This window comes from Excalfactoria chinensis (genome assembly GCF_039878825.1).
Source record: "Excalfactoria chinensis isolate bCotChi1 chromosome 2 unlocalized genomic scaffold, bCotChi1.hap2 SUPER_2_unloc_1, whole genome shotgun sequence".
NCBI classification, from domain to species: domain Eukaryota; kingdom Metazoa; phylum Chordata; class Aves; order Galliformes; family Phasianidae; genus Excalfactoria; species Excalfactoria chinensis.
In genome coordinates, this window is record NW_027315568.1 from 37738 (window position 1) to 60239 (window position 22502).

At 60.1% G+C, this 22502-nt stretch overlaps 2 protein-coding genes across 3 annotated transcripts in view; one reads left to right on the forward strand and one right to left on the reverse strand.

The window, feature by feature from the left end:
* The window catches only part of BOP1 (BOP1 ribosomal biogenesis factor), a 62021-nt gene that overhangs the window by 2890 nt on the left and 36629 nt on the right, over positions 1-22502 (reverse strand). Inside the window, exons 4-11 of the mRNA XM_072360635.1 lie at positions 5642-5796; positions 4867-4984; positions 4683-4784; positions 4225-4437; positions 3980-4141; positions 2880-2960; positions 2681-2750; positions 272-404 (exon numbers count right to left, since the gene is read on the reverse strand). Coding sequence (XP_072216736.1) covers positions 272-404; positions 2681-2750; positions 2880-2960; positions 3980-4141; positions 4225-4437; positions 4683-4784; positions 4867-4984; positions 5642-5796 — 1034 coding nt within the window. The remainder of the gene's footprint in view (positions 1-271; positions 405-2680; positions 2751-2879; positions 2961-3979; positions 4142-4224; positions 4438-4682; positions 4785-4866; positions 4985-5641; positions 5797-22502) is intronic.
* On the forward strand, positions 13442-20711 carry SCX (scleraxis bHLH transcription factor). 2 transcript variants are annotated; one of them, XM_072360637.1, is made up of 2 exons: positions 13442-14075; positions 20528-20711. In XM_072360637.1, exons 1-2 carry the CDS (start codon positions 13545-13547, stop codon positions 20564-20566), a joined length of 570 nt encoding a protein of 189 aa, XP_072216738.1. In that variant the 5' UTR covers positions 13442-13544; the 3' UTR covers positions 20567-20711. The 2 variants fall into 2 exon arrangements, with proteins under 2 accessions (XP_072216738.1, XP_072216737.1); XM_072360636.1 differs by lacking the exon at positions 20528-20711 and adding an exon at positions 15383-15493.

Genomic DNA, 22502 nt, shown 5'->3' on the forward strand with positions numbered 1-22502 from the left:
GACAAGAGCTTGAGACCAAAGTGCCCACTGCTGGAGGTGAGTCCCCAGGATCTTCCTGGGGGCTAAAAAGCTCTGGGAGAGGAAATTCAGTGACATGGAATCATGGAGTCGTCATGGCTGGAGAAGATCTCCATGCCGGCAGCACCATGCCCACTCATGGAATCATCGAACCACTGAAGTTGGAAAACACCTCCAAGATCACCACGTCCAGCTGCCATGGGCAGCTCCTGGCGGGGGATGGAGGTGCAGGACAGAGCACGGGGACACTCACACGCAGACGGCCACCAGGCAGATGGTGGGGTTGGGGTTCCAGGCGATGCTCTTCACCACGCTGCCCACGGGCAGGGTCTTCATGCAGCGCGCCGTGCACACCTCCCAGAAGCGCACCGTGCCGTCATCGGAGCCTGCAGAAAGCATGAGGTGAGTGGGAATCGTTAAGGTTGGAAAAGGCTTCCAAGACCATCGAGTCCAACCAACAACCCATCCCCACTCAGAGAGTTGTTAAATGTGGAGAAGAACACTAAGGTTGTTGAGTCCAACCACCAACCCATCCCTGCTCAGAGTCATTAAAGTTGGAGAAGACCACAAAGGTTATCGAGTCCAACCACCAACCCATCCCCACTCAGAGAGTCATTAAAGTTGGAGAAGACCACTAAGGTTATCGAGTCCAACCACCAACCCATCCCCACTCAGAGAGTCGTTAAAGTTGGAGAAGAACACTAAGGTTACTGAGTCCAATCACCAACCCATCCCCAATCAGAGAGTCATTAAAGTTGGAGAAGACCACTCAGATTATCGAGTCCAACCACCAACCCATCCCCACCATCTCCCCACTCAAGAGAATGATGTAACTGTTGGAACTGGAGAAGACCACCAGGATTGTTGAGTCCAACCATAGACCCATCCCCACCACCTCCCACTCAGAAACTCATGGAATTGCCAGGGTTCGAAAAGACCACTAGGATCATCAAGTCAAACTATTGACCTATCCCCAACACCTCCCCACTCAAAAGAGTCGTTAAGGTTGAAAAAGACCACTAAGATCATTGTGTCCAACTGTCTACCCACCTCCATTATCTCCCCACTCAGAGAATCATGAGACCACTGCAGCTGGAGAAGACCACTAAGATCACTGAGACTAAACATTGACTCAACCACACCACCTCCCCACAGTCATAGAATCGGTGGGGTTGGTGAAGACCACGAAGATCATCAAGTCCAGCCATTGACCCACCCCCACCATCTCCCCACTCAGAGAGTCATTAAGGTTAGAAAAGACCACTACAATCATTGAGTCCAACTGTTGACCCATCTCCAACATGTCCCACGCAGAGAATCATGGGATCATTGCAGTTGGAGAAGACCACTGAGATCACCAAGACCAACTGTTGACCCATCCTCACCATCTTCCCACACAGAGAATCATGGAATCAGTGGGGTTGGTGAAGACCACTGAGATGGTAGAGTCCAACCACTGACCCACCCCCATCTTCTCCCCACCCAAGAGAGTGATTAAAGTTGGAGAAGACCACTGAGACCATGGAGTCCAAATGCCAGCCCATCCCCACCATCTCCTCACTCAGAGAATCATGGAAATGTCAGGGTTGGAAGAGACCACTAAGATCATCAAGTCCAACCATCGACCCATCCCCACAATCTCCCCACTTAAAAGAGTCATTAAGGTTGGAAAAGACCACTACGATCATTGAGTCCAACTGTTGACCCATCCCCACCATCTTCCCACCCAGAGAATCATGGAATCAATGGGGTTGGTGAAGACCACTGAGATGGTAGAGTCCAACCACTGACCCACCCCCAACACCTCCCCACTCAAAAGAGTCATTAAAGCTGAAGACCACTGAGATCACTGAGTCCAACCATCGACCCACCCCCACCACCTCCCCACTCTTAGAATCATGGAATTGTTGGGTTTGGAGAAGACCACCGAGACCACCGAGTCCAGCCATAAGGGCTGCCCGGGGCTCCTTGTGGGGCACCAGGGGATTCCACAGCGGCATGAAGGCGAGACGTGAGCGGGGGCTGCAGCAAAAAGAACAGCCCCCACCCCGCTGCTCTGCCCATAGCCAGCTTCCAGCACAGCTGCTGTGCTGGCAGCACGCCTGGCTCGGCACGATACGGCACGGCACGGCTCAGCATGGTTCAGCATGGCATGGCTCTCAGCACGGCATGGCTCTCGGCACGGCACAGCTCTTGGCACGGCTCGGCTCAGCACAGCTCACTGTATCGGTGGCACTTTCCGTGTCCCCACAGCTCGGGGTTATTTTTAAGGCCTGAGCTCAGCCTCGTTCCCAGCCCGGGGCCAGGAATGCCGTGTTGTGCAACCAGCCGCCGCCGCGGCCACCGGGAGCTGGCAGCCGGGGAAGCTCCACGCTATAAAAAGCACATGTGCCTTAGTGGGCTGTTAACTGCCATCTGCTCTCAATCTGCAGCCTCCGGAGCTGCGCCGCACTCACTTTCTCCGCTGTTGGGATGCAGACTCCTGGGTGGGGTCCTGGAAAAACCCACGGAGCCGCGGGCGGCTGCGGGATGCGGTGCCGTGGCTCCGAGCCCGGGCTCCCCCCCCCTCCCCCCCAAAGCTCCCCCCCGCGACAGCTCTGACACGTGCGGAGCCCCAGGCTGGAGCAGCAGCAGTGCCAAAACACACGGCGCCGGGCCGTACCTGATGCCAACCATTGCCCGCTGGGGGAGACGCTGATGCAGCGCACCAGGCTGCTGTGCCCTCGGTACACCTGCGGGAGGAAGGGCAAAACGGGGGGGGGTGAGGGGGTGCAGACACCATCGTCCCCAGCTCCGCAGCACCCAGCGCAAGGCACAGAGCAGCCACCCCCCACCCCCAGCTGTGTGCAGCTGCTGCTCACCAGAGCCTGCGTGGTGGGGAAGGGCTGCAGGTCCCGCGGCTTCGGCAGCTTCGGGATCAGATCCTCGGGATCCACATTCACCTGCGAGGGGCACGCAGTGGGGCACAGTGGGGCACACAGTGGGGAACACAATGGGGCACACATTGGGGCACGCAGTGGGGCACAGTGGGACATGCAGTGGGGCACACAGTGGGGCACAGTGGGACACACAGTGGGGCACACATTGGGGCACACAATGGGACACGCAATGGGGCACGCAGTGGGACACAGTGGGACACAGTGGGGCACAGTGGGGCACACAGTGGGGAACACAATGGGGCACACAGTGGGGCACGCAGTGGGGCACAGTGGGGCACGCAGTGGGGCACACAGTGGGACACACAGTGGGGCACGCAGTGGGACACGCAGTGGGACACACATTGGGGCACGCAGTGGGACACACAGGGGGGCACACAGTGGGACACACAGTGGGGCACGCAGGGGGACACAGTGGGGCACAGTGGGGCACACAGTGGGGAACACAATGGGGCACACATTGGGGCACACAATGGGACACACATTGGGGCACACAGTGGGACATGCAATGGGACACACAGTGGGGCACGCAGTGGGGCACACATTGGGACATGCAGTGGGACACACAGTGGGGCACACAGTGGGACACGCAATGGGACACACATTGGGGCACACAATGGGACACACATTGGGGCACGCAGTGGGGCACACATTGGGACACGCAGTGGGGCACACATTGGGAAACACAATGGGACACATATTGGGGATTGGGGCACACAGTGGGACATGCAGTGGGGCACACATTGGGGCACGCAGTGGGGCACGCAGGGGGGCACACATTGGGACACGCAGTGGGGCATGCAGTGGGACACGCAGTGGGGCACGCAGTGGGGCACACAATGGCACACAGTGGGACACACAATGGGACACACAACGGGACATCGCCTGGAACTCCATCACAGCTCCACGTGCACCACCGGGATCCGGCACGTGGTGCACCAGGATGGGCAGCAGGCAGCAGAGCGAGCAGGACACACGGGTGGGGGTTCTGGGGGTGGGGGTTCTGGGGGTGGGGGGTCTCTCACCCTCATCTTCCTCTGCCGTGGGCACAGATAGAGGTCGAGGCAGCGCTCGAAGCGCTCGTGGATGAAGCGGGGATATGCTGGCACGGCGCGCAGGCAGCGGTACTGCTGAGGCACGAAGTTCAGCCGCCGCTCGGCCGGCTCCTGCTGCTCCCACGCCAACTTCTGCAGGGGAGGAATGGGGTCAATGGGGCGGGATGGGGCTCGGGAGGTCTCCTTGCCCACGGCCGGGCACGCTGCCCCCCTACCTCCTCCTCGCTGAGCAGGTACTCGGGCGGAGGGTTGTAGGACTCCTCGTGCCCTGGCAGCTTCATCTTGGGGGCCGGGACGTGCATCTTGTGGCGGCCCAGGATGGAGTTGGGGTCCTCGTGGGCCCAGAGGTCGTAATATGTTGGGGTGTCCTCCTTGGGCTTGCGGGGTTTGATCCAACCCATCTTGATGGCGTGGACCAGCTTGGAGACCTGAGGGATGGGGGAAGGTCAGCCCCAGGGCCGCCAGGACACGGTGCGTATGGGGAAGATGAGGGGGGGTGAGGATGGAAAGCGATGCCCTGAGCGAGGCTCTGCCCCCAGGGCTGTGTCTGGTGGGGTGGCACGAGGATGGTGGTGGGTGAGGGTGGGCTGCAGGGGGGGATGGGTATAGGTGCAACGAGAGCACTGCAGAATGCTGATACACACTCCCGGCCCCACATTTCTCCCACTCTCACCTTCTCCTTCTCAACGAGGGATGGGATGAAGCTCCGTTTGTCCGCTGGGCGATTGGTCACTGGGTGGATCATGACCTCATGGGTGAAGAAGTCGATGGCCGGCTGTGGAGACACACGGAGCCACTGAGCTGCCCCTGCCCCAAACAGACCCCACTCTGCGTCACCTGGGAAAGCCACGACCCACCTCGTAGGGATTGAAGTGCACGTCCCCAAACTGCCCTCTCTGGAGGCGATGCACCAGGTCCACCTGCTCGTCCGTCAGCTTTATGTCTGCGCCCGTCATCTTGTCCTGGACCGTTCGCCTGCAGGGAGGGAGGCAGATCTGGGTCAGGTTCTGGGAAGGAGCTCTGTGGAGAAGGACCTGGGGGTCCAGGTTGGACGATGGCTGGATAACTGTTGGCCAATGGCTGACAAACAGTTGACTAATGGTTGACAAATGGTTGGCCAATGGTTGACCAGTGGTTGACCAACAGTTGGCCAATGGTTGACAAATGGTTTATCAGTGGTTGACCAACAGTTGACCAATGGTTGACAAATGGTTTATCAGTGGTTGACCAACAGTTAACCAATGGTTGACAAATGGTTGGCCAATGGTTGGCCAATGGTTGACCAACAATTGACCAGAGGTTGACCATGAGCCAGCAGTGAGCCCTGATGGCCAAGAAGGCCAACGGTGGCCAACAAGCTGACCACTAGCCAGAAGAAAGCCTTGGTGGCCAAGAGGGCCAAGGGGAAGCTGGGGTGCATTGTACAGAGCATGGCCAGCAGGGTGAGAGAGGTGATCCCCACTCTGCTCTGCCCCAGGGGGCCACAGCTGGAGCACTGGGAGCTGCTCCATGGAGGAGTGGCCATGGTTGGGGCCCTGGGCAGCCTGAGCTGGGGGGTGCTCCCAGCCCATGGCGGAGGTGGGGCTGGGGGTCCCTTCCAACCCAGCCATCCCACGGCTCTGTGATGCTCACCAGTAGTCGGGGTTCTCCATCTTCTCCAGGAACTTGTCCAGCTCATCCTTGTTGCGGATGGGTTTGTAGATCCTCTTGCCCTCCAGGTCATAGCCGATGTGTGGGAAGTCCTGGTACCACTCCATGGGGATGTTGCCCACCGTGTTGCGGATGTCCTGGAGCAGGGAGGATGAAGCAGGGTGACGGGAGGGTCTGGGCTGAGAGCAGCTGTTGGGACTGCCACCATGCAACCATCAGCACAGCCACACTACCACCAGCACAGCCATATAACCACCACCACAGCCATACAATCATTGGCACAGTGACACAACCACTGGCACAGTCACACAATCATCAGTACAGCCACGCAACCATCAACATGGCTACAGCCTACGGCATGGCTACACAACCATCAACATGGCTACAGCCTACAGCATGGCTACATAACCATCGGCAATGGATACAGCCTACAGCACGGCTACACAACCATCAACATGGCTACAGCCTACGGCATGGCTACACAACCATCAACATGGCTACATCCTACAGCATGGATACACAACCATCAACATGGCTACATCCTACAGCATGGATACACAACCGTCAACATGGCTACAACCTACAACATGGCTACACAACCATCAACATGGCTACAGCCTACAGCACGGCTACATAACCATCAACATGGCTACAACCTACAGCATGGCTACACAACCATCAACATGGCTACAGCCTACAGCATGGCTACACAACCATCGGCATGGCTACAGCCTACAGCATGGATACACAACCATCAACATGGCTACAACCTACAGCGTGGCTACACAACCATCAACATGGCTACAACCTACAGCATGGCTACATAACCATCGGCAATGGCTACAGCCTACAGCATGGCTACACAACCATCGGCAATGGCTACAGCCTACAGCATGGCTACACAACCATCAACATGGCTACAACCTACAGCATGGCTACACAAACATCAACATGGCTACAGCCTACAGCATGGCTACACAACCATCAACATGGCTACAGCCTACAGCATGGATACACAACCATTGGCAATGGATACAGCCTATGGCATGGATACAACCTGCAGCACACCCACACAACCTGTAGCACACCCATATGACCTGTAGCACACCCACACAACCATCCCTACACCCACAGAACCATCCCTACAGCCACACAACCATCGTCACAGTGGCCTCACTCCTCACGCCTCGGCTGTGTCCTATTAGGGTCTGGGGTCGTCCCACTGTCCTCTCCCCCTCAGTCCCGGTGTTACACAACACAGAGACCCCCGTCCCCAATTACCAACACCCCGACAGGAGGTGTGAGGGTGACCTGTGCCCCCCACACCCCGCAGTCAGGGGTCACCCTCACCCCGCCGCCATCTGTTCCCCATAAACACCTGCATTGCATTGCATTGCACCGGGGCCTCCATGGAGCAGCGCCGGGCGTCCCGAGGAGCGGAGCTGCCGGGAGCCCCCCATCCCCCGGCCACGTTGCATCCATCCATCACTGCTGAGCACACGTCAGCGCAGGATGTGTGCGGCCACGGGGGAACCGGGCAGGAATTTGCCCAGCTGAGGGGACACGGCCGGGATGGCGGCGCTGCGGGACCACCCCATGGAACCGCCCCATAGAACCAGCCCATAGAACCACCCCATGGAACCACCCCATGGAACCGCCCCATAGAACCGCCCCACGGAACCACCCCATGGAACCAGCCCATAGAACCACCCCACAGAACCACCCCATGGAACCAAGGAACCACCCCATGGAACCACCCCATGTAACCACGGAACCACCCCACGGAACCATGGAACCACCCCACGGAACCACCCCATGGAACCATGAAACCACCCCACGGAACCACCCCATGGAACCAACCACCCCATAGAACCACCCCATAGAACCACCCCATGGAACCACAGAACCACCCCACGGAACCAACCACCCCACAGAACCACCCCACAGAACCACCCCATGGAACCACCCCATGGAACCACCCCATGGAACCAGCCCATAGAACCACCCCATGGAACCAGCCCATAGAACCAGCCCACGGAACCACCCCATGGAACCAGCCCATAGAACCACCCCATGGAACCGCCCCATGGAACCACCCCATGGAACCAACCACCCCACGGAACCACTCCATTGAACCACCCCATGGAACCGCCCCATAGAACCACCCCACGGAACCATCCCATAGAACCACCCCATGGAACCATCCCACAGAACCATCCCACAGAACCAGCCCACGGAACCAGCCCACGGAACCACCCCATGGAACTGCTCCACGGAACCAGCCCACGGAACCACCCCATAGAACCAGCCCACGGAACCAGCCCACGGAACCACCCCATAGAACCAGCCCACGGAACCAGCCCACGGAACCACCCCACGGAACCAACCACCCCACGGAACCACCCCATAGAACCACCCCATGGAACCACCCCATGGAACCACACCAAGGGACCACCCCGCGGAACCACCCCACAGAACCACCCCACGGAACCACCCCACGGAACCACACCACGGGACCACCCCATGGAACCACCCCATGGAACCAGCCCACGGAACCACAGAACCACCCCACGGAACCAGCCCATAGAACCAGCCCATGGAACCACCCCACGGAACCAGCCCATGGAACCAACCACCCCACGGAACCACTCCATTGAACTGCCCCAAAGAACCACCCCATTGAACCGCCCCATAGAACCACCCCACAGAACCACCCCATGGAACCACCCCATTGAACCACCCCAAGGAACCACCCCATAGAACCACCCCACGGAACCACCCCATGGAACCACCTCATGGAACCAGCCCACGGAACCACCCCACGGAACCACGGAACCACCACACAGAACCACGGAACCACCCCACAGAACCACGGAACCAGCCCACGGAACCACAGCTCCATCCAAACTGTGAGCTCCCCCCCCCATTCCTGCAGCTGAATGGGACGATAGAGAGCCATGTGATGGGACAGCAGCATCTCAGAGCACGGCATGCTGAGCCCAGCACTGCGCTTGCCATGGATACTCCCACATGGTGCCAGAGGTTGGAACTGACCCCCAAGACCCCCGAGCCCACCCCACCATGTCCCCGAGTGCCACATCTCCGTGGTTACTGAACACCTCCAGGGGCAGCGCCCACCCCAAACCCACGTGTCGGCATCTGACAGCTCAGTGGGGAAGAAATAGTTCCTAATACCCAACCTGACCCTGCCCTGCTGCAATGCGAGGCCGTCCCCTCTCATCCTATCGCTGTCCCCTCCAACCAGATGGGCTACAGTGGATCCACTGTGGATCCACTCATGTGGCTGCACAGCACTTGGTGCAGGGCAGCACCAAGAGACGGACAGACAGAGGGGACACAGGTGTAGAGAGCTTCGTGGGGGCTCTGCAGAGTTAAGCAGCTTGGTTTTCTTAGTGCTGTTTCCCTGCACAATGCTCCCTGCACCTGCATGTTCCCTCTCCCCTCTGCTCCTCACTGGGGTCTTCCCATCACCTGGGTCATCCCATCACCTGGATGTTCCCCCTCCCCATTCCACTGGGGTCTTTCCATCACCTGGGTCTTCTCATCACCTGGATGTTCACCTCACCAGGGTGCTTCCCCCACTTGGGTGCTCACCTCACCTGGGTGCTCATCTCACTTGGATGCTCATCTCACCTGGGTGCTCATCTCACTTGGGTGCTCATCTCACTTGGGTGCCCCCCACACCTGGGTGCTCATCTCACCTGTGTGCTCCCCCCCTCCCCATGCACACGGGTGGATCAGAGGGCACAGCCGTGCACTGACAGCAGCGTTTGCTGCAGGCCCACTGGGTCGTGTTTACAACATCCCGGGCTGTGCTGGAGCCGGGAGGTGCAGACGGAGCGTCTCTTCCCCAGGCAGCTCAGCTCTGCCAGGCGCTGCCGACTGTGAATGCAGGAATCCCTGGGTCAAGTTCTTGCCAGGATCTGAAGGAGCCTGGGATGCGATCCCTGCACACAGCAGCTCCGGGGGCCCCGCAGATGCAAAGCGGTGCTGCCGTGCACACTACAACAGGCACCGTGCCACGCAGCGCAGCCAGGACGGGACCCCCCCCCCTCACTGACACCCCATTGCCGGAGCTGTGTGCCCAGCTCTGCCCATCCCAGGGCAGGGAGCAAAGCTCCTGTGCCATCAGCACTAGTGCTCGTGCCAATGCGCACCAAAGTCCTACAAGGATGCACACAGCCATAAGGATGCACACAGCCATGGGGATGCACACAGCTATGGGGATACACACAGCCATGGGGTTGCACACAGCTATGGGGATGCATGTAGCCATGGGGATGCACACAGCTATGGGGATGCACACAGCCATGGGGATGCACACAGCATTGGGGATGCACACAGCATTGGGGATGCACACAGCCATGGGGTTGCACACAGCTATGGGGATGCATGTAGCCATGGGGATGCACACAGCTATGGGGATGCACACAGCCATGGGGTTGCACACAGCTATGGGGATACACACAGCTATGGGGATGCACACAGCTATGGGGATGCATGTAGCCATGGGGATGCACACAGCTATGGGGATGCACACAGCTATGGGGATGCACACAGCTATGGGGATGCATGTAGCCATGGGGATGCACACAGCTATGGGGATGCACACAGCCATGGGGATGCACACAGCTATGGGGATACACACAGCTATGGGGATGCATGTAGCCATGGGGATGCACACAGCCATGGGGATACACACAGCCATGGGGATGCACACAGCCATGGGGATACACACAGCCATGGGGATGCACACAGCCATGGGGATGCACACAGCTATGGGGATACAGACAGCCATGTGGATGCACACAGCCATGGGGATGCACACAGCTATGGGGATACAGACAGCCATGAAGATGCATGTAGCCATGGTGATGCACACAGCCATGGGGATACACACAGCCATGGGGATACACACAGCTATGGGGATGCACACAGCCATGGGGATACACACAGCCATGGGGATGCACACAGCTATGGGGATGCACACAGCCATAAGGATGCACACAGCCATGGGGATACACACAGCTATGGGGATACACACAGCCATGGGGATACACACAGCTATGGGGATGCACACAGCCATGGGGATGCACACAGCCATGGGGATGCACACTATGGGGATACACACAGCCATGGGGATGCACACAGCTATGGGGATGCACACAGCCATGGGGATACACACAGCCATGGGGATGCACACAGCTATGGGGATACACACAGCCATGGGGATGCACACAGCCATGGGGATACACACAGCTATGGGGATACACACAGCTATGGGGATGCACACAGCTATGGGGATACACACAGCTATGGGGATGCACACAGCCATGGGGATGCATGCAGCCATGGGGATGCACACAGCTATGGGGATACAGACAGCCATGAAGATGCATGTAGCCATGGTGATGCACACAGCTATGGGGATACACACAGCTATGGGGATGCACACAGCCATGGGGTTGCATGCAGCCATAAGGATGCACACAGCCATGGTGATGCACGCAGCCATGGGGCCAATCCAGGTCCCATCCCACCCCCCCGGTGATCCAGAGGATCCCCTGAGCTGCTGCCCCATCCCCAGGCTGTGCCCCCTCCCACCCAACCGGTGCCGGCAGCGCACGGTGGGGGGGGGGGGGATGCGGAGCAGCGGCGGAGGCAGAGCCGTCAGTCAGCGCACGTCTGGAAGTTGTTCTTGGATGGGCCCTGGGCATTCCTAGACGCACATTCCTGGCAGCTGGAGAGAGTCGTAGGAAAGATTCTTTGCTTGAAAATATCCGGTCCACGTGGAGGAGAGGAGGGGACGCGGAGAGCTGAGCCACGGCACCCTCTGTGCACCGGGCCTGGCGGGGGGCAGCAGTGGGGTGAGAGCTGTGCCCCCTTAAGTAAGCAAGACCCCAAGGCTGGGGGATGCCCCACACCCAGGCAGGGTGACTGCAGGGTCCTGAGGGTCCAGCACTGGGGGTGGTGCCGTGGGGCTGGGGCTCAGGGGCACCCCCAGTGAGTGGGGGATGTAAAGAAAGGGCATGGAGGTGGGGCAGGGAAACCCCAGGAGCAAAGTGAGAGCACGGGCAGCAGCCCCTCTGCTGTCATTTGGGGGCACTGGAGCCAAAGTTCCAGGTAATAAAACTATGGCAGGAGCCGGAGATGGGGGATGGGGGGGGGAATTTTGGGCTCTGCTGGGTGTTGGGGTGGTGGGGGTGGCCGAAGGGGTTCAGTGCAGCAGCAGGATGTGGCCAGGAGTGGGATGGTGGTGGCCAAAGGGATGGGATGGAGCGGCGGGACTCAGCCAGGAATGGGACAGTGGCGGCCAATAGGATGGGATGGAGCAGTGGGACACAGCCAGGAGTGGGACGGCCAATGGAATGGGATGGAGCAGCGGGGCTCAGCCAGGAGCAGAGCTGGGGGGTGGGACACGGCAGTCCCGGTGCCAACCCGGCTGATCTTGGGGGAGGGAGATGTGAGCCAGCGCTGGGGCTGGTGCTTTGGCCGCGTCCCAGTGCCGAGCGTCACCTGCAGCAGCGCCGCTGCCTTCCCACCCCCGCGGGCAGGACGGCTGCAGCCTCTGCTTCCTCCTCCTCCTCCTCCTCCCGGCTGCGGGGGACGGGCTGACGGACAGACAGACGGACAGACAGACGGACAGACAGACGGACGGACGCGCGTCTCTCCGGGAAGGACAGTGCAGGGAAAAGCGCCCGGGGATGGCGCTGGGACGGAAGGTGCCGGAGAAAAACGAGATCATTAGCGGAGCTAAACGAAAGCAGATGCCTGAGGGAGCCGGGGCTTTCCAAAGCACGCTCCGAGTGTTGGGAGCTGCCGCAGGGACACGACACCGGGGGGGGGGTGGGCACAAGAAGTGGCAAAGGCCCTTCCCGGTGGGCTCAGGACGCCGCTTCACCAGCACAGCGCACAAAGAGCCGCGCTGCCGTCCCGCTCAGTGCACGGATGGGGCTCAGCTCACGCTCGCGTGCACATCGGGGCAGCTGAGGGTCTCCTGCCCCCTCCTCACGAAGCACAGCAACCCCGTGGCTCCGACCTGTCCCTTAAATCCTCCCCCAAAGAAGCTCAGGGGGCTGCACCCGGAGCACCACAGAGCCGACGTTTGGGGATGGGTACCCCCCGAACTAACACCCCGAGCCCCCCGGATTCCTTTGCTCAACGTGAACCGCAGCCTTCGGGGCCATCTGGGAGGCAGCACCGCGGGCGGCCCCCGAAGGGTTAATCCCTCTTCTCTGCCCCATTAGCACCGATAGGGTCACGGGGAGGGGGAGGAGAGGAGGAGCCTCCCGGGGGTGCCCCAAAGCAGCCCCAGCCCTGACTCCGGGGCGCAGGGGATGGCCGCGCGTACCCCGTGTGCAGGCAGCGTCTGTGCCCCGCACTTACGGGGCCGGGACGCCCCGCACGCTGCGGGGGGGGGGCAGGAGAACCCCCCATAGACGCTGCCATAGCCATACCCACCCCCCGGAACCCCGAACCCGCGGCGAGGGGCCGCCAGGTCCCGGCAGGTGACGCACAGCGGGCGCTCCGGGCCGGGGGGGGAGAGGGGGTTCCGGAGCTGAGGAAGGGTTAACCCCCCCCCCCCCCCAAGGGCAGCGCAGGTAGGCCGAGCCTGCGGGGCGCGGGGCGGCGCCTGGCTGCCCACCGCCCTATAAAGCCCCGCGCTCGGGCCCCACTCGCGCCTTAAGATGCACATGGTGCCGGCGGGGGACGCCGCGGCCGCGCTCGGTCCTTGAGCCGTCGGGCGTGCGGGCACGGGGACCCCCTCCGGCGGCGAGCTGCCCCCCGGCGGCGCCGGGGCTGTGGCATGCGGCGGGGCTGAGGGCGGCGGTGCCGGCGGTGAGCGCGGTGCCGGCTGCTCGCCATGTCCTTCGCCATGCTGCGCCCCGCGGCCGGCCGCTACCTGTATCCCGAGATCAGCATGCTGTCCGAGGACGAGGAGAACGGCAGCGAGAGCTCGGGCTCCGACGAGAAGCCCTTCCACCTGGACGCCGACGGCTTCGCCATCAAAGCCGGCAAGAGGAGGAGCGGTAAGAAGCCCGGGCGGCTGCACCGCGAGCCCCGGCAGCGGCACACGGCCAACGCGAGGGAGAGAGACCGCACCAACAGCGTCAACACCGCCTTCACGGCGCTGCGCACCCTCATCCCCACCGAGCCGGCCGACAGGAAGCTCTCCAAGATCGAGACGCTGCGCCTGGCCTCCAGCTACATCTCGCACCTGGGCAACGTGCTGCTGGTGGGCGAAGCGTGCGGCGACGGGCAGCCCTGCCACACCAGCCCGGCTTTCTTCCATCACGGCGGCGGCGGCGGCGGCGGCAGCCCCCCGGCACGCGACTCCGAGAACTCCCAGCCCAAACAGATCTGCACTTTCTGCCTCAGCAACCAGAGGAAGCTGGTGAGTGGAGGCGTGTGAGGGGACCAGGGGTGCGGGGATGGATGGCAGTGTGCTGGGAACCAAGGGCTGGGTATGGCAGTGTGCTGGGACCCAAGGGCTGGGCATGGCAGTGTGGCAGAACCCAAGGGTTGGGCATGGCAGTGTGCTGGGACCCAAGGGCTGGGCATGGCAGTGTGCTGGGACCCAAGGGTTGGGCATGGCAGTGTGCTGGGACCCAAGGGTTGGGTATGGAAGTGTGCTGGGACCCAAGGGCTGGGTATGGCAGTGTGCTGGGACCCAAGGGCTGGGTATGGCAGTGTGCTGGGACCCAAGGGTTGGGTATGGAAGTGTGCTGGGACCCAAGGGTTGGGTATGGCAGTGTGCTGGGACCCAAGGGCTGGGTATGGCAGTGTGCTGGGACCCAAGGGCTGAGTATGGCAGTGTGCTGGGACCCAAGGGTTGGGCATGGCAGTGTGGCAGAACCCAAGGGCTGGGCACGGCAGTGTGCTGGGACCCAAGGGTTGGGCATGGCAGTGTGGCAGAACCCAAGGGTTGGGCATGGCAGTGTGGCAGAACCCAAGGGTTGGACTCAGGAACGGGGCAGAACCCAGAGGCCGGGCACAGAAATGTGGCAGAATTCAAAGTTTGAGCATGGATATACGGTAGAATTCAAGATGTGGGCAAAGAAATGTGGCAGAACTCAAGGTTTGGGCAGGGAAATATGGTACAACACAAGATTCAGGCATGGAAATGCAACAGGACCCGAGGCTTGGGCATGAGCGTGTGGCTGAACCCAGGGTTCAGGCACGAGGAATGTGGTATCACTCGAGGTTTGTACATGGAAACGCAGCAGAACCCAAAGTTTGCGCATGGAAATGTGGCACACCGAAAGGTGTGGGCAAGGAAATGGGGTAGAGCTCAGAGTTTGGGCACGGAAAAGCAGCAGAAGCCTAAGTTTGGGCATGGAAGTGTGGCAGAACCCAAGATGTGGGCATGGAAACGTGGCACAACACAAAATGTGGGCATGGGAATATGGGAGGATTCAGAGTTGGGGCGTGAGAGTGTGGCAGAACCCAAAGTTTGGGGGCAGGAGTGTAGCAGAACTCAAAGTTTATGGGCAGGAGTGTGGCCGAACCCCAAGTTTATGGGCAGGAGTGTGGCTGAACCCAAAGTTTGGGGGCAGGAGTGTGGCCGAACCCAAAGTTTGGGGGCAGGAGTGTGGCCGAACCCAAAGTTTGCGCATGGAAACACAGTAGAAGCCAAGATTTGGGCATGGAAACGTGGCACGACCCAAAGTTTGGGCATGGAAATATGGCGTTTCCCTCCAGCGTCTGCAGATCCGCTACTTCCAGACCCTGAAAAGTGAGAGGATGAAGGAATGGGAAACCCCGGATGGTTTTAGGAGCTGGAACTGAGAGGCAGAGGGTCAGGAAGCAAAGCAGGGACGGGTGCCCGTCCAGCGCTGTGGCACGGCAGCTCTCGGTGGCGGAGGCCGTGCCCTGTGCTGGGTTTGGGCCCTGGGGCGGTGCCGGGTGCCCACGTGGCCACAGAGAGATGGTTTGGTGCCCTCTAAGCATCCCAAAGCTGGGTGGCACTGGTTGTGTCGGTGCACTGTGTGCAGTGTGGGTTCCCTGTGCCTTCAGGGAAATGCTGTATTGCGCCGTGTTGTGCCCCTGGGCATCACCCGGGGTGGGGGGCATCACCCGGGGTGGGGGGCATCACCCGTGGGCTTAGCTGCATGCACAGGGCAGGTGCCAGGGGCAAAGCAAAGCCCGCATGAGGCCGCACTGTGCACCCAGACCCATGGGCAGGGGGGGAGCAGGGGCAGCAGGCAGCGGGAAGGGCTGGCTGTGCGCTGTGCCCTCCGCATGCCCTACATCCTGGGTGAGGATGAAGAGGAGGAGGATGGACCCGTGGAGGATGTGGGGCTCGTGATGCACTGAGCGGCGGCAGTGGAGCACTCACGAGTGGGCTGTGACAGCTCAACAGCTCCCGAGCAGGAAAAGCCCAAACCTGCTAATCCTCCCTGTGCGCCCTTCCAGCTCTGTGGGGCCGGAGGGTCACCTCAGTGAGGATTTACACCCGCATCCCCACAGCTCTGCTGAAGCCCGGAGCACCCATGGGGGGAGGGATGCCCCGTGCTCCCCCCCTCGACCTTCCTGCAAACAGAAGCTGCAGGTGGAAGGGGGAGATCCCACAGAGCTGGAAGGGAAAGCTTCCGCTCCCCTCGGAACCTCCAGCGCTCTCCTCCGTCTCCAAAGCATCGCCAACTTTGCACCGATCCCTCTCAATCCCTGTTGCTGCAGCTCTTTTAAGGAGCAATTCACCCCCCCAGGAGCAGGATGTCTCTATCTCTGCAGTAACTCTGGACAGACCCCCCCCCCCCCCCCCCCCCCAGATTTGGTGCTCAGAGGGTTTGAGGTGCTCCAAAATATGCTCCTATGGGGACCAGTGGGAGCAGACCGTGCCCCTGTGCTCACCCTGTGCTGTTCCTGGCTGTGAAATGATGGAAATAAACCTCCTGTGAAGCAGGATGGCACACAGTGTAGGGACAGAAATCAGCCCCCAGACCCACAAATACCACACAGGAGGCAGACCCCTGCCCATGGCACGAGACCCCCCCCTTTTCCATCACAGGAGGCAGCCCCAATACCCCATCCATTGCAGCCCTGAGGCCCCCGCACATTGCTCAAGGCAGCCTCAAGACCCTTGCCTGCTGCATAACATCAGGGCAAAGACCCCTGCCCACGTGCCCACTGCATGATGAAGGGCAGACACCCCCACCCATTCTAGAAGACAGAGCAGAGACCCCTGCCCATCTCTGGAGACAGAGCAAAGATCTCTGCCCACTGCACAAGATGGACCAGAGACCCCCCCACTTATGTTCCCATCGCATGAATAAGGGCAGAGACCCCTGCGAACTGTAGGAGACAAGGCAGAGACTGGCAACCACGTTCCTATTGCACAACGAAGGGCACAGAGCCCTGCCTATCACAGGAGGCAGCTCCCAGCCCCCTGCCAATGTGCCCATTGCATGATGAAGGGCACAGACCCCTGCCCGTGTGCCCGCTGCAAACGACAAGGCAGAGACCCCTGCCCACTACATAAAGATCACACTGCCCATGGTAGGAATCAGGGCAGAGCCCCCTGCCCATCATCCCCCTGGCAGGAGGCAGAGCTTTGCGTGCCCGGGCTGAATTGTTCCCTGTCCATCCATCCCCACCCTGCAGCGCTCACTTTTCCACCATGCCTTTCTGCTTACGTGTGCGGATGCCGTCCCGACCAACGCGCCCTTCATGGCACAGAGTCCGACGCTCTGCTCGGCTGGGGTGGCGCGAGGGGTCAGGAACTCAGGCTGTAGAACGGCACCATTTCCACCATATCCTACAAACCCATCCCAGTCTCAGCTGTGGTGCCCAGTGGGTGGCAGGGGGCTCAGCCAACTCTGTGACCCAAGGTCATAACCCAGCATCCCAATGCCTTCCCAATGGGATTTTGGGGCTGACCCCAACCCCGTACCCTATGAAAAGCCCCTGTTTTGTTCACTGCCAAATGACGAGCACCACGGTAGGAGCTGCAGGTGGAGAGGGAGGCTGTGCCATGGTGCAGGTGATGAGTGTGTGTGTGTGTGGGGGTCACCTCCCTGGGATCCTCTGGGGGTCCCTTTGTGGGGACCACATGCACTGTCCCCTCCAGGACAAAGGGCGATTGTTGGGGGACACTGGTGCTGGTTGGGGACACAGTGCTGGTTGGGGACATGATACTGGTGGGGACACAATACTGGTGGGGACATGATACTGATGGGGACATGGGGACACGGCGTTGGTGGGATACCTGGTACTGCTGGGGACACGGTGCTGGAGAGGGACCTGATCTGTTTCTGTTGGGTGAAGGGCAACAGGCACGACATGGGGCACTGCTTGGACAGCCTGGGCCAGGCTGAGGGCTGGGCTTCCATTTCAGCACAGAAAGCCCAGATTCAATGCAATTCCCTTTGCTGAGGGCTGAGACCCTTTGCAGTGCTCTCCGTGTGCCCACAGCCCACCCCAAAGCCCACGGTGACCCCTGGGGTGGGAGCACATGCTTGAGAGGCAGCAAAAATGGGGAGGGGGGCACTGAGAGCAGCCGGGAGCTCAGGGGGTGGCAGAGGAAGCAAAGGAGACGGGGGGAGGGGGGGAAAAACCTCCTCTCAGGCTCTTGCAACCTGCAACCTGCACCCAGTGTCTGCCCCAGAACACATCCCATAGGGATGGGTACAGTGCTGGGTGCTCCGAAGGGGCCAACGGGGCTCAGTGTTGGCTCAGCTCACGGTGATGGAGCCTGGAGGCTCCTGCTGGCACAGCAACAATGCTGGTGCTGAGTTCCGCCCCACTGATGCTCAGAGTTCTGCCCCACTGGTGCTCACAGTTCTGCCCCACTGATGCTCAGAGTTCTGCCCCACTGGTGCTCACAGTTCTGCCCCACTGATGCTCAGTTCTGCCCCACTGGTGCTCACAGTTCTACCCCACTGGTGCTCACAGTTCTGCCCCACTGGTGCTCACAGTTCTACCCCACTGGTGCTCACAGTTCTGCCCCACTGATGCTCAGTTCTGCCCCACTGGTGCTCACAGTTCTGCCCCACTGCCACGGGGAGGATGAATGTCTCCATTGCAAAGCAGAGCAGGGGGGGCACCCCTGTGTGGCTCAGAGCACCCGGCTGCACCCAACTGAGCTCTGCCTGTTGCACCAGGAACCCTTCCAGCGAGGAGCCAGGTGCAGCTCCTGTCTGCTGGGTCAGGGTTGTGGGGAGCTGCTGGCAGAGCCCAATCCCACAGGGCACGGTGCTGGCAGCAGGGCTCAGCTCTGCCCCAGGACAGCAGCATGGCTATGGGACCCCGGTGCCTGCAGCAGCGCAATGGGGCCGGGCAGCCCCCGCTGACCCCACAGCTCCCCCACGGTATCTGGAGATGGGCCGGCTAAGCAGCCCCGTAATTTACTGTTCCTGCTGCACTTAATGGCAGCGGAAAGGCAAGGTGATAGGGGAAAAAATATGAGGCGGGATTTTCCGAATCCCCATTTCCTCTCCAGACAGCACAAGAACTCCTGGGGCCCGAACATCTGGGAAATTTAATTTTACCATTTCGGAGCTGAACTCCCCTTCCCCTCCCCTCCCCACCCCCGCTAACAAAGGAAGAGTCAGAGCCGGGGCTGCACGTGCAGCGTGGGGGAGGCTGCGCCGGCAGCGCCGTAGAGCGGCCCCGGCATGGCCACACTAAGGGTGCACGGTGCCAGCAGGAAGCACAGAGAACCATAGAGCTGTTGGGATGGAAGGGTCCTTAAAGACTGTAGAGCCATGGGAGGGGTTGGAGGGGTCCTTAAAGATCATAGAGCCATGGGATGGGTTGGGTTGGAAGGGTCCTTATGGATCATGAAGCCATGGGATGGGTTGGGTTGGAAGGGTCCTTAAAGATCAAAGAGCCATGGGATGGTTGGGTTGGAAGGGTCCTTAAAGATCATGAAGCCATGGGATGGGTTGGAAGGGTCCTTAAAGATCGTAGAGACATTGGAATGGGATGGGTTGGGTTGGGTTGGGTTGGAAGGTTCCTTAAAGATAACAGAGCCATGGGATGGTTGGGTTGGAAGGGTCCTTACAGATCATAAAGCCATGGGATGGTTGGGTTGGAAGAGTCCTTACAGATCACAGAACCACAGCATGGTTGGGTTGGAAAGGACCTCAAAGCCCCCCCTGCTGCAGCCCCACTTGTGCTGTGGGCTGGTTGCCCCCACCAGATTGGGTTGCCTGGGGCCCCATCTAGCCTGGCCATTTCCATCAACAGGAAAGGTGAAGCAGCAGCTCTGCTTGCGCCCACCTGGCCAGAGTGGTACTGGTGGTGCTGGTGGTGCTGGTGGTACTGGTGATGGCAGCGGTGACAGCAGTGGTGGTTGTGCTGTGGTTGATGTGTTGTAGATGGTGTTGGTGGTGGTACTGGTAATGGCAGCAGTGGTGGGGTTGTATTGGTGGCGGTGATACTAGTAGTGATGGTGCTGGTGGTTGGATGTGAGGAACCATTTCTTCTCCAAAGAGTGGCTGGGCTGTGGCATGGGCTGCACAGGAAGCGATGGACACACCGTCCTGCAGGTGTCCCATAACTGCAGAGATGTGGCACCTGGGGACGTGGTCAGTGGGCACGGTGGTGTCATGGTTAACCCATGACAGAGGTGCTGGGGTCGGACTGGGTGACCCTGGCGGTCTTCCCCAACCTGAATGATTCTGTGATTCTATGGCACGGGTGGTGGCGATGGCGGTGCTGGCGGCGATGGCGGTGCTGGCAGCAGTGATGAGGTTTCCCCAGCACTGGGACTCCATTGCCTGACTCCTTGCCCAGTTGGGGATGGTGGGAGGACCCCATGGGGATGTAGGGCAGCCTGCTGCTGGCAATCCCAGCCCAAGGGTGGTTCTCCCACTCACTCACCCTATTCCCTCTTCTCTACAGAGTAAAGACCGCGACAGGAAGACGGCGATCCGGAGCTAGGCGCTCCTGGGAAAGACGGCACGGAGGAGCGGAAGGACGGACAGAAGAGCCGCACATAGAGACCCACGGACACACTCCCGCCTTCACCCCGCTGCCAGGGACAGGACCCTGCCCCTATGGGGCCGTAGGGCCGGGCTGTGGGGACGCCCCGCTGGGACTGAGCCACGCTGGGGACGCTGCCGCCGGGACCGACCGCTGCCCGTGCTGTCCCGTCCAGCTTTGAGCCACGCCATCCCCTGAACTGAGGCCTGGGGTGCTGCATTTGTTGAGTTTAATCAATACATGCTGGTGTTTCATGTCATTGATACGATAATATAAAGCCTGAGCAGCTCGTATAATTAAAGATGAGTATGGTTCAGAGCCAAGGCAGAAGCCTCCTTCCTTCCAGCACAGCACAGCCCTGGTTCTGCAGCGCCAGGAGCTCCGTGCCGGAGCCCGGCTGCAGCAGCAGGTAAAGGCAGTGCTTGGTGAGGACCAGATGCTGCAGCTGGGCCGGGTTTCCTGGGGAAATCAATTACACGTGCAGCGCTGTGAGCCCGGCGCCCGCTGCTCCCCCCGGCACGGCTTGCTCGGCAGTCCTATGGGCTGCAGGGCAGTGAAGCTCCCCAGCATCACCAGTGGGTCCAGAGCACGGGGATCCATGGGATGAGGCTCAGCTGATGCTGGGGGTGTGTGCAAAATGGGGATGTGGGGGTGGTGGGGGATGGGGCACGGTGTGTGGAGCAGCCCTGGGGATCTAATGGGTGATGGATACTTAGCACGGCCATCACCGGTCCTCACATGCATGGAGCAGTGCCCACAGCTAATGCAGTGCCCACAGCTAATGCAGTGCCCACAGCTAATGCAGTGCCCACAGCTAATGCAGTGCCTACAGCTAATGCAGTGCCCACAGCTAATGCAGTGCCCACAGCTAATGCAGTGCCTACAGCTAATGCAGTGCCCACAGCTAATGCAGTGCCCACAGCTAATGCAGTGCCTACAGCTAATGCAGTGCCCACAGCTAATGCAGTGCCTACAGCTAATGCAGTGCCCACAGCTAATGCAGTGCCTACAGCTAATGCAGTGCCCACAGCTAATGCAGTGCCCACAGCTAATGCAGTGCCTACAGCTAATGCAGTGCCCACAGCTAATGCAGTGCCTACAGCTAATGCAGTGCCCACAGCTAATGCAGTGCCCACAGCTAATGCAGACTGGGAAAGCCCAGGTCAGAGCTGGCGAGCAGGTGCTGCACAAGAGCCCAGTGATGGCACCCAGAGCTACAACATGGGGCATCTCCCACCTTGGGTCTGTGCAGCACCTTCTATCTGAGGTCATCTTGGGTTCTATCTTACGGCATCTCCTCTCCTGCAGCATTTCCCATGTCAGGACCATGTAGCATCTCCTGTCCTGGGACTGTGCAGCACCTCCCATCTCAGGGCTCCGTGGAATCTCCCATCTTGGGGTTGTGCAGCACCTCCCGTTGTGAGTCCACACGGCATCTCCAATCTGCACCATCTCCCACCTTGGGACAACGTGGAACCTCCCGTCTCGGGACACTGTGCCATCTCCCACCTTGGGACCATGTGGCACATCCCATCTTGTATGCTATATCCTGTCCTGGGGCCACCCAGCATCTCCCATCTCAGGACACTGTGGTATCTCCCATCTTGGGACCACGTAGCATCTCCCATCTTGGGACCATGTAGCATCTCCCATCTTGAGAATGTGCAGCATCCATTCATTATCTTGGGTCCAAGTGGCATCTCCCATCTTGAGACTGCATGGTATCTCTTATCTTGTGTGGCATCTCCCATCTCATGCAGCATCTCCCATCTCAGGTCCATGCAGCATTTCCTGTCACAGGACCAGGTGACATCTCCCATCTTGGGACCATGTGTGACATTGGGACTGGGCAGCACGTCCCACTTTCTGTAGCATTCTCCCACCTTGGGATGGT